Source organism: Sapajus apella, unplaced genomic scaffold, assembly GCF_009761245.1.
Source record: "Sapajus apella isolate SASKATOON/1434 unplaced genomic scaffold, GSC_monkey_1.0 scaffold69, whole genome shotgun sequence".
NCBI classification, from domain to species: domain Eukaryota; kingdom Metazoa; phylum Chordata; class Mammalia; order Primates; family Cebidae; genus Sapajus; species Sapajus apella.
The window spans coordinates 5,113,561-5,126,169 of record NW_022437009.1 but is presented as its reverse complement, the minus strand read 5'-3'; the positions used below and the strand labels follow the sequence as shown (position 1 = coordinate 5,126,169).

The window sequence follows — 12,609 nt, the reverse complement described above, 5'->3', positions numbered from 1 at the left end:
AAAACTGAGGAGCTAGTGGTCAAAGAGGATGTCTAAGGGGAACGCTGGGGCGTGGTGCATCTACTGAAGGTCCAGCGGCTTTCCCAGTGGCCATGAAAATTGCATTTTACCCAGGACAGGAGGGTACCTCTTCCTTTTAGTCTTTGATAAAGTTGTTTCAGAAGGGAAAACATGCTATCTCCTTCACTGCCATCTTCCTACCAGCCTCGTTCTCACCTGGCTAATTCTATAAACACTGCTCACAGGGTAAGGAGAACAATCATTGTTGCTGATTGCATGGGGAACTACATTGGACCTTGCATCAGTGTGCAACTTTATAGCTTGAACCATGGATAACAAAGGAGCTATTCTGGAGAAAAAAGGTACAATTTACACGAAAAATATTAATTAAAATACAATTATAGTCGATCCTCAGTATCTGTGGGTTCTGCATCTGTGGATTTAACCAGCTATAGATTGAAATAGTTTGGATCAAGAAAAAAAAAAAGAATGGTTGCATCTGTACTGAACATGTCTAAAATTTTTTCTTATTATTCCCTGAACAATACAGTATAACAACTATTTACACAGCATTTACTTTAAATTGTGTAAATCAATAATCTGGAGATGATTTTAAGTATACAGGAGAAGCTAGGAAGTGGGGCAAATTGCCAGAATAGAACCCTGCAGTGATTGTGCACCCTGCCTGTAGGAACATCAAATTGAACAACCATCTACAAAATAAAGCACCTTCAAAAGAACTAAAAAATCAGGCAAGAGGATCACAGCACTTGGTTTTAAAAGAGTAAAAAGAAAAGACACATTAAAGAGGGTAGGAAGGACAGCATTGCATTGCCTACACCACGCCATTTCCAGCCCCAGGCAGTGCAGCACAGAGAGAGAATCTGTGTGCTTAGTGGAGGGGGAACAAAATATGAGCTATTTTGCGTTGGAACTCAGAGCTGCTCTGACACAGTAGAATACAACACCAGGCAGAGTTTCTCTGATGCTCAAGAAGGGAGCATTTCAACCAGTCCCGGAGCAGAGGGGAATCTTCTGGAGCAGGAGGAGGAACACAGGTCACAGCTGGCTTCACTACAGGCTGGCTAAAGTGGTCTGGGGCTCCAGATAAATTCAAGTGGCAGTTAGGTCACAGTGACTTTCATCTTTGGGCAAACCCTGGTGTTGCACTGGTCTTGGAGGCAGTGGGATTGGGATGCCACCTAGTACAACACCAGCTGCAGCAGCCACGAGAATGCTGATGTCATCCCACCCCAATTCCAGGGAGTGCAGCAAGGAGGGAGACTCCTGCTTGGGGGAACGAAAGGTTAAAGTACAGGGTACTTTGTCTTGCAACTGGGTACCAGCCCAGTCACAGTAAAACAAAGCACCTAGCAGAATCTTGAAGCACCTATTTCTAGGCCACTGCTTCTGGACCATATTTGTAAACCCATTCCAGAACAGGAGGGAATCCACTGCCCTGGCAGGACAGACCCAAGTCTTGGCTGACTTTACCACCTGCTGACTAAAGTGGCCTTGGGCCTTGAATAAACACCAGTGCAGTCAGACAATAGAAGTAGCAGCCATTGGCCTGGCATGCCCCAGCACTATGCTGGTTTGGGAAGTCATGGGTATCAGATGCAGCTCCGTGCACTGCCAGCTGCAATGGCCACAGAGTGCTTGTATCACCCCTCCAACAGCACCAGGTGGCCAACTTCAGAGAGGGACTCCTGCTTGGGGGAAAGAGATGGAAGAGAGGGAGGTCCTTTTCCTGTGAATCCAGGGAATTTCCTTATTTTCCCCAAGTCCATCAGGGATGACTATCCAGGAATCTACAAAGAATCTTAGTGTACCTGGGCTTTGGACACCCTCTAGTGCTGAAATAGCTGTAATGACACAGCATTACTGAAAAGACTAAGCCCCCTTTGAATTCCTGGAAGGCCTTCTGAAGAAGGATGAGTATAAACAAGGCTAGACTATGAAGACTAGAATAAATACCTAACTCTTCAATGCCAAGACATCAATAAGCATCCAAAAGCATCCAGCACAAAACTTCAGGAAAATATGACGCCACCAAACAGACTAAATAAGGAGCCAATGACCAATGCTGGAGTGGTGGAGATATGTGATATCTCACTTAGTAAATTCAAAATAGATATTTTGAGGAAGCTCAATGAACTTTAAGAAAACTGAGAGAAAGAATTCAGAAATTTATTAAAGGCATTTAACAAAGAGATTTAAATAATAATAATAATAATAAAAAAAAACGAAATAGAACTCCTGCAGCTGAAAAGTACAATTGATTAACCAAAAAAAGCATCATCAGAGTGTCTCAACAGCAGAACTGATCAAGCAGAAGAAAGAATTAGTGATTTCAAAGACAGGCTATTTGAAAATTCAAAGTCAGAGGAGAAAAAAGCAAAAAGATGGAAGTACACGTATGAGATCTGGAAAATAGCCACAAAAAGACAATCCTAAGAGTTACTGGCCTAAAAAGGAAGTAGAGAAAAAGATGAGATAGAAAGTTTATTCAAAGATATAATAATAAATCACTTTCTAAACCTAAAGAAGGTTATGCATATCCAGTCACAAGAAGGCTAAAGAACAGCAAGCACATTCAACCCAAATGAGACTACCCCAAGCCACATAATAATCACACTCTCAAAGGTAAAGGATAAAGAAAGAATTCTAAAAGCAGCAAGAGTTGCTTTTCTTTTGAAGCAAATAACATATAAAGGAGTGCCAATATGTCTGGCAGCAGGCTTCTCAGCAGAAACCTTACAGACCACGAGGGAGTGGGATGACATATTCAAAGTGTGGAAGGAAAAAACTTTCAACTGAGAATTCTATACCCAGAAAAGCTATCCTTCAAGCATGAATGAGAAATAAAGACTTTGCCAAGCAAACAAAAGGAGTGAGGGAGTTCATGACCACTAGATCTAACTTAAAAAAGATGCTAAAGGGAGTTCTTTAATCTGAAAGAATAGAATGCTAAAGTGTGACAAAAAATCATCTGAAGGTATAAAGCTCATTGGTAAAAGTAAATACACAAATTCAGAATATTCTCATACAGTAATTGTGGTGAGTAAACCACTCATATCTCTGGTATGAAGTCTAAAAAACCAATCAATCAAAAATAACTATGTCAGTCTTTGCGAGATAAGCAACACAAAGCTGGGTGCAGTGGCTCATACCTGTAATCTCAGCACTTTGGGAGGCCAAGGTGGGTGGATCACTTGAGGTCAGGAATTTGAGACAAGCCTGCCCAACATGGTGAAACCCCGTCTCCACTAAAAATACAAAAAAAATTAGCCAGGTGTTGTGGCAGGAACCTGTAATCCCAGCTACTAGAAAGGCTGAGGCAGGAAAACAGCTTGAACTCAGGAGGCGGAGGTTGCAGTGAGCTGAGATTGTGCCACTGCACTCAAGCCTGGGTGACAAAGTGAGATTACGTCTCAGAAAAAAAAAAAAAAAGAGATAAGCAGCATAAAAAGTTATGAATGGAGACAATAGAAAGTCAGAAAGTAGGAGAAGATGGAGTTAAGATGTAGAATTTTTACCTAAAAGAGTCCAAATGGAGGCAGAGTTACAGACAACTGCAGAGAAATAGAGAACCAGTACAAAAAGTAGTATGCTCAAGAGTTGGGGTATAGGGGCCTGGGGTATAGGGGAGGCTATGATAGAGGCACATAGTACAAGAAAAGAGGATAATTTAAGATGCTGAGGAAAACAGGAAATCCTACTCAGAGTTTTTTTAAATTTCAAAGTTAGATTTTGGTCATATCCAATTTTTTTTAATTCAATGGTCAGAATTGATGAATAAAATCTATTAATCCTCTAAAAAAAAAGATGTAGAATTTTTTAGTTTTTTTCTAAAAACAACTAAAAACTTGTTTGTTTGCTTCTTTTCTCTGTTTTCAAAGTTATCCGTTTAAAACAAGTTATTAAACTATAAGATATTTTTGTCTGTAACAACCACAAAGCAAAAACCTATAATAGATATAATAGATAGAGTAAAAATAAAAAGCAAGAAATTAAAACTTAACACCAGAGAAAATAAGCACAGAGAAAGTGAGAATAAAATAAAGGACTTAAAAACCAGAAAACAAATAACAAAATGGCAATAGTGTTTACCTGCCATTAATTACACTGAATGTAAACATGGACCAAATTCTCCGATTTAAAAGACACAGAGTGACGGAATGAATGAAAAAACAAGACCCAACACTTTGTCTCTAAGTCAGAAACTCTAAAAAGACACAAAGAAGGTCATTATATAATGGTAAAGGGATCATTCTGCAAGAGGATATAACAATTGTAAATATAATTGTGCTCAATATCAGAGCACAAAGGGACAGATGGAGTCCATTACAATAACAGTAGGGAACCTCAAAACCCAACTTTTGCCAATGGATAGATCATATAGAGAGACAATTAAAAAAAAAACATGAAGGGTAAACTTTGCTTTAGACCAAATGGACATAACTGACATTTTTAGAACATTCATCCTACTGCTACCGAATACACATTCTTCTCACAAGCACATGAAAACATTCTCCAGGAAAGACAACATGCAAGGTCATAAAACAAGTCTCAACAAACTCAAAACACTGAAATAATATCAAATATCTATTCAGGCTGCAATGGAATAAAATCTAGAAATCAATAACAAGAAGAACATTGAAAATTGAACAAATACATAAAAATTAAACAACATGCTCCTGAATGACCAATGGGTCAATGAAAAAATTAAGAATATTTTTAAATTCTTGAAACAAATGAAAATAGAAATACAGCATACCAAACCTATGGAGTACAGCAAAAGTCGTATTAAGAAGGAAGTTTATAGTAATAAATACCTATATCAAAAAAGCAAGACTTCAAATAACAATCTAATGATGTACCTTAAAGAATTAGAAAAGCAAGAACAAACCAAATCCCAAATTAGAATAATAAAAACCAGAGTAGAGATAAATAAAATGAATACTAAAACACAATGCAAAAGAGGAACAAAATGAAAAATTAATATTTTTAAAAGATAAAAAACGACAAACTTTAGCTAGACTAATTAAGAAAAAAGGACTCAAGTAAATAAGAGACATAAAAGGAGACATTACAACTGACATCACAGTAATACAAAAGATCATTAGAGACTTTTGTAGTATACGCCAATAAATTGAAAAACCTAGAAAAAAATGAATAAATTTCTAAATACATATAATTTACCATGATTGAGCCATGAAGAAGAAACCTGAACAGATTAATAACAAGTAATAAGACAAAAGCAGTAATAAATGACACCCATCAAAGAAAAGCCCAGGACCTGATGGCTTCACTGCCAAATTTTACCAAATATTTGAAGAACCAACACCAATTCTACTAAAATTATTCCCCCAAATCGGACAGCTCATTTTATGAGGCCAGTATTACCCTGATAGCTATGCCAGATGAAAATATAACAACAAAGAAAATGACAGATAAATATTCCTAATAAACATAGATGCAAAAATATTCAACAAAATACTAGCAAACAGAATTTAACAACACATTAAAAAGATCATTCACCATGATCAATTAATTGGGATTCATCTCAGGGATGCAAGGATGATTCCACATACACAAATCAATACACATGACAAATCACATTAATAGGAACAAGGACAAAAACCATATGAACATTTGAATAGATACTGAAAAGGCATTTGATAAAATGAAGTATCCTTCATGATAAAAACTCTCAACAAACTGGTGACATAAGGAACATACCTCACAACATTAAAAGCCATATAAGATAAAACCACAGCTAACATCATACTGAACATGGAAAAATTAAAAATTAAAAGTCTTTCCTTCCTTCCCTTCCTTTCTTCCCTCCTTCTCTCCCTCCCTGCCTCCCTCCCTCCCTCTCTCTCTTTCTTTTTTCCTTTGAGACAGGGTCTTACTCTGTTGCCCAGGCTGGAGTGCAATGGTGTGATTTCTGCTCACTGCAACCTCTAGCCTCCCAGGCTCAAGCAATTCTCGTGCCCCACCTTCTCAAGTAGCTGGGATTACAGGCACATGCCACTATGCCCAGCTAATTTTTGTATTTTTAGTAGAGACGAGGTTTCACTATGTTAGCCAGGCTGGTCTCAAACTTGAACTCTTGATCATGTGATCCACCTGCCTTGGCTTCCCAAAGTGCTGGGATTACCAGTGTTAGCCACTGTGCCCGGCCATAAATTAAAAGATGTGCAAAAAGACAACAATGCCCACTTTCATCACTTCTATTCAACATAGAACTGGAAGTCCCACCCAGCACAGTTTATCAAGAGAAAGAAAAGGCATCCAAAGAGGAAAGAAAGAAGTCAAATCATCCTTGTTTGCAGATGGCATGTTTTATATTTAGAAAAACCTAAAGATTCCACCAAAAAATTGTTGGAACTTATAAATGAATTTGGTAAAGTTACAGGACACAAACTCAAAATACAAAAATCAGTAGTATTTTTATGTGCCAGCAGTAAACAATCTGAAAAAGAAATCAAGAAAGTAATCCCATTTACAATAACTACAAAAAAATTTAGGAATAAATTTAACCAAAGAAGTGAAAGATCTCTATAATGAAAACTGTGAAACATTAATGAAATAAATTCAAGAGAGCAGAAAAAAATGGAAAAAAATTCCATGTTCATGGATTGGAAGACTTAATATTGTTAAAATGACCATACTACCCCAAATGATCCACAGATTCAATGCAATCCCTATCAAAATACCAATGAAATTTTTTCAAAAAAATGGAAAAAAATGTTAAAATTCATGTGGAACCACACACACACACACACACACACACACACACACACACACACACAAAGTCAAAGCAATCCTCAGCAAAAAAATAAAAGCTGGAGGCATCATGCTACCTACTTTCAAAATATACCGCAAAGCTATAGTAACCAAAACAGCATGGTATTGGCATAAAAACAAACACAGACCAATGGAACCGAATAGAGAACCCAGAAATAAACCTATGCATTTACAGCTAACTCACTTTTAACAAAGGCATCAATAACTTACATTGGGGAAAGAGCAGCCTCTTTAACAAATAGTGCTGAGAAAACTGGTTAACTATATGCAGAAGAATGAGACCAGACCCCTAATATTACACAAAATTCAAATGTATTAAAGACTTAATGTAAGACCTGAAACCATGAAAGTATTAGAAGAAAACACTGGGAAAATGCTTCAGGACACTGGTGTAGGCAAATATTTTTGGGATAAAACCTCAAAAGCACAGGCAACCAAAGCAAAAATTGACAAATGGGATTACATCAAGCTAAAAATTTCTGCACGACAAAGGAAACAATCAACAGCCACAATGCAAAACAGTTTGGAGGTTCCTCAAAAAACTAAAAATAGAGCTACCATATGACTCAGCAATCCTACTACTGGGTATATATCCAAAAGAAATAAAATCAATATATCAAAGAGATGTCTGCATGTTCATATTTATTGCAGCACTATTCACAATAGCCAAGATATGGAATTAACCTAAGTGTCTATCAACAGATGAATGGATAAAGAAAATGTGCTATATATACACAAGGAAATATTATTCAGCCATGACAATAATGACAATGGTTGAATAATGAATAAAATCCTGTCAATTGCAGCAACACGGATAGAATTGGAGGATATTAAGTGAGATAAGCCAGGCACAGAAAGACAAATATCATCAAGATAAATCATGCTCTCAGTCACATGTGGAAGCTATAAAAATTGATCTCATGGAGGTGGTAAATACGATGGTGGTTACCAGAGGCTGGAAGGGGTAGCAGGCAGGGAGGAATGAAGAGGGGTTGATTAATGGGTACAAAAATACAGTTAGATAAAATGGATAAGTTCTAATATTCGGTTGCGCAACAGGGTGACTATAGTTAACAATAATAATTTATTACATATTTCAAAAGACCTGGAAGACCTGGAATGTTCCCAACACAAAGAAATGGTAAATGTTTCAGATAATAGATATCCCAATTACCCTGATGTGATTATTACACATTGTATGCTAAAATATCACATGTACCCCATAAATACGTACAACTATTATGTATTAATAAAAAAATAAAAATTAAAAAAATAAAGTATATGAGAGGATATGCATAGGTTATATGCAAATACGACACAATTTTATGTGAGGGACTTGGAAAACTGTGAGTTTTGGTATCCACAGGGGGTCCTGGAACCATCCTCCTATGAATACTGAGAGATGATTGTATCTCTCAGTGAGTTTCATATCGCATGGCAGAAGACCATGCTGACTATCATTCCAATAAGAGTCCTTGGGTGTTGCTTTTAAGTTCAACTACCAATGGCAAATTATAGAAGGGTTACCACTCTGTTTTATTTATTTATTTTTACTGCATTATTTGATTGGTAGTTAGACATTTAGATAAGTTGGGTGAAGGTTTGTAGAAAGATACAGGACTTTAAGATAAATCAGACAAGCAATTTCAGTATATAGAAAATTTAATTTGAAATCACTTAAAATATTTCAATATTAAGACGTTTTAATTCAGTGCCTTGGCATGAGACATTTAAAAGCAAGTTTGGGTCTGATCTCAAATCAATTCAGGGGAACAGAAATAACTGAAAATGCATGTATATGTGTATGTGTGTGCGTGTATATATATATACACGCACACACACACACATATCCATATATACATACATGTATATATTCAAATTATATATGTATAAAGATATTTGTAGATTCAAGATATATAGGGATTATATATCCATATATAGATATACTATATGTGTGTCTATTTACACAGATATATATTTATCTGTGTGTATATATATGTGTGTGTATATACATATACACCACTGAGAATTCCACCACTGAGCGACAGTAGATTTTATATGTGCATGTGTGTATATATATGTGTGTGTATATACATATATATACACACACACACACAAAATCTACTGTCGCTCAGTGGTGGAATTCTCTAATTTTATACATGTACATATTTTGGAAAGCTTACCCCCAAAAGGGGCACACTAATCATACATGGAACAGAACCTTTCTCTTCCACTTTAAATTTTTAAAAAATGTACTTATTTCTATTTTTCCACTATTAACTATTTTAGTCTTCTTTAAAGTTGCTAATTCAGATAGGAAATTAAACTCACTTTGTGAAATCAGAGATGCTTCTGAGTTTGGAAGGAACCTGAGTACGTACTTGGGCCTGTTTCCTGTCTTCAGGCAGAGAGATAAACTAAAGCTAACAGACAGGACTGTCTGTCTGCTCTCTGCCTAAAAGGTCACATTTCTCAACTGCTGGGGTACAAACATATTTCATGAAGCGATTTTTGTAAAATAATTTTTCTTTAGCTATAGACGGTAAAGTAGCCATGTAGAATTAAGTTTTTAGCTTGCCTCAAATCTGACCTTTCTTCTTCTAGAAAAGTTTCCTCCAAAATCAGTAGCAGTAGCAAGTATGGCAGAAAGGGAAATGTGGTTCTTCATGGAAGAGAGACTATTTCAAGCAGTTATATCTTTTTGGCAAAATGTTTTGGAGTTTTTTAGGAGCGTGACACTTTTAGTGCACACTGAAAGACTTGTGTTTTCACATGTATAGAAGTTCACTTGGGGGTTTCCAAAGCCTCCCATATTTTCATTTATGTGTGGCCATATAAAATGTAATTTTTAAAAAACCTACTGTTTACTAATTGTAACACATTGAAAATTACCGAAAAATATGCCAATGTCAATCCTAAATTTGGGTTTACTAACTTAAAATGAAGCATTAAGACTAAAAACACCTTCAAAATTTTATTTTCAGGGGATCTGCACACACACAAAAATTTTGTTCTGTGTGTATATAAGTATTTTTGTTTCCTTAACTGGTTTCTGTTGCCTGCACACAACTAGGAAAAGAGGCTTTTCTTTGTTTTATTTTGGTTGGCAAATGATGCTAACGGTTAAATTATGAAGAAGTTCATTTTACTTATTTTAGGTGGTGAAAACTGTAGTTCTTAATCTATGAAGAAGAATTCTCTAACTGAATATAAGAAATATACAAAAAATTAGGAAAACATGTAAACGTAAGTTATGAGGTATTTCAAAGATACAGTGCCAGTAAAAATTCTCTTTCCCACAATTTTCAACTGCCAGGTCTTTTGCTTTAGTCTTTCTGTTCTTATATTTAGAGAAACAGAAGAGTTTAAGATAAAAGCCCCTTTGAGGATGTGAGGGCTGCAGTAGTTTGGAGCAGGATCATAAAAGCAAAGTAATAAAGCAGTATTTACATGTTTTTGCATAAGACCAAAAATATTTCCTTAAAAAGTTGTTAAAAGTTTTTTAGTCCTATAAACACTCACTTTTATAGGGCACATGATTGTCTGTGTGACTGCTCTTTCCAGAGGAAGCCTTTTTTATTTTTAAATTCTAGGAAAGCATGACTTATTCAAATTAGATTTTCCATGCTATATTTGGTTTTACAGATGTGTTTAGTTCTAAAACTGTGGTTTACTGTATTTTGAGGAGAGCGCGAATATAAAAAAATTCAGGAAACCCTTACACCCAACTCAGACATAGTCAGTTTTAACACTCCGATGTAATCTCTCAATTCTTATAGCTTATTGCTTCCATTAAGAAGAAATCTCTGAATTCTCTGCATCTAATTTTCAAAGGCTACAGTGTGAGAAACTGACCCATTATCGCTTTTTCTAAACAGCCAAGTTCTCAAAGTTTCTGAAAGCTTTTTGATCTTTTTCTGGTAGTGAAATGGGTTGTTCCTCTTATATAACAAGAGTCAGGAATTTCCAGCAAACAAATTTCATGATGTATAAAGCATATGCTAGAAACACGCTGATCACACATGAATATGCTCTCAGTCAACATACATAGGCATTCACTCAAGGGGTAAACCAGTAATGACCCAGACATACATACTCATGCAGATATACAATTGACAGCAAATTATTTTAGACCCTAATGTCATTTCAGTATTAAAAATGAGCTGGGAGACAGCTCTTGTGACATTTGGTATGAAAGCTTTAGATTACAATTTTCATGTAGAAGTAGCTTCATATCACATCTCGTGAGTTTCGTATCGCACAGCAGAGGACCATGCTGAATATCATGCCACAGATCTGAAACAGAAGGAACCGCTCATCAGCCACTTTCAAACGGGTACTAATTGGTAAAAAGTTCCGCAGACTCCCTGGGTGTCTAACTCAAGTTAACAAATGATTATAACCATTAATTACCAGTTACAAATGACATTTTAGTACATTACTTAAGGTTGACTATGGGGTAAAGATTTCCAGATTAATTTTTTTTCCCATTTATTTATTTTATTGCATTTTAGGTTTTGGGGTACATGTGAAGAACATGCAAAATTGTTGCATAGGAACACACGTGGCAGTGTGATTTGCTGCCTTCCTCCCCATCACCTACATCTGGCATTTCTCCCCTTGCTATCTCTCCCCAGCTTCCCACCCGATGAATTGTTTAAATATGTTTTATTATTGGTAACAAATAACAAGGCTCTGCTTTAAGAACCTACCCTGCTTCAGAATTATAGAACAGTTTTGAATAATTGTGAAAGCCAGATGCAACACTGGCTTTGAAATTTTATATTTCAAGTTAATCCCAGATATAACCACTTGTTTAGATATGCTTGTGGTCTAAAGAATTTTCTATTGTTGGAAAAGCTCTGAATGTTTGCAACAGTAACCATATATCAAAAAATGGAGTATTGGCTGGGTGCAGTAGCTCATGCCTGTAACCCCAGCACTTTGGGAGGTGGTGGTGGGAGGATTGCTTGAGCTCAGGAGTTCTAGACCAGCCTGGGCAACATGGTGAAACCCTGTCACTACAAAAAACACGAAAATTAGCTGATTGTGGTGGTGTGTCCCTACAGTCTCAGCTACTTGGCAAGCTGAGGTGGGGGGATCGCTTGAGCCCAGGAGGTCCAGGCTGCAGTGAGCTGTGATCGCACCACTTTACACCTGGGTGACAGAGACCCTGCCTCACAAAAAAAGGAAAAAAAAAGTGGAGCATCACTTCATTCTCAGTCCATTTTTAAGTGCAAACGATGCTTCACTGTGTAATTCAATAGCTTTACCAAAGCACACACTGGAGTGTTTATACTATATTATTACTGACTTTTACCTTTTGGATAGTTCTCTGAGAAGTTAAATACTTGAGCGAAATCAATATCCATTTCCATGGTTTCAAGAGAAGAATGGCAAGGATTCTTCTTGTCCGCAATTATTTCCTCTACAGTTTTGTAGAGCCCACGGAACCCTATTTGTGGGTACCATTCTATAAACTACTGTCAATGTTTTTTTTAAAAATGGGCATTATAACTTTCTGTTTCTCGCTTCAATTCCATCCTAAGTCAGACTAGGATCTGTAAATGCTAAATTCAACAAGATATGAATGATCAGTTGTTTTGAAAAAGGAGGGGAGAAACAGGTAAGGGCATGGCCAGGAACAGGATTTCAAGCTTCTGGATGACAAGACTCAGTAGTAGTGTGTAGCAGGGAGACACCCAATGGACATTTGGTTAACTGATTACACTGTGCAACTCTTACTTTAAGAGAGAAGAACTAATGAAGAAACCGGGGGTGTGGGGGGGG

The 12,609-nt window shown here is 36.6% G+C and overlaps 1 protein-coding gene across 5 annotated transcripts in view; it reads right to left on the bottom strand.

The window, feature by feature from the left end:
- Positions 1-8,022: 8,022 nt before the first annotated feature.
- Positions 8,023-12,609, bottom strand: part of TSPAN2 (tetraspanin 2) — a 45,372-nt gene continuing 40,785 nt past the window's right edge. For 2 of the 5 annotated variants that reach the window (XM_032249640.1, XM_032249642.1), the window contains 2 exons: positions 11,064-11,115; positions 8,023-8,246 (listed from right to left, as the gene is read on the bottom strand). In XM_032249640.1, the coding sequence (XP_032105531.1) occupies positions 8,206-8,246; positions 11,064-11,115 (93 nt within the window). In that variant the 3' untranslated portion in view covers positions 8,023-8,205. Of the gene's footprint in view, positions 8,247-9,400; positions 11,116-12,609 lie in introns of those variants that run through there. The other 3 variants (XM_032249641.1, XM_032249643.1, XR_004260232.1) reach the window with 2 other exon arrangements.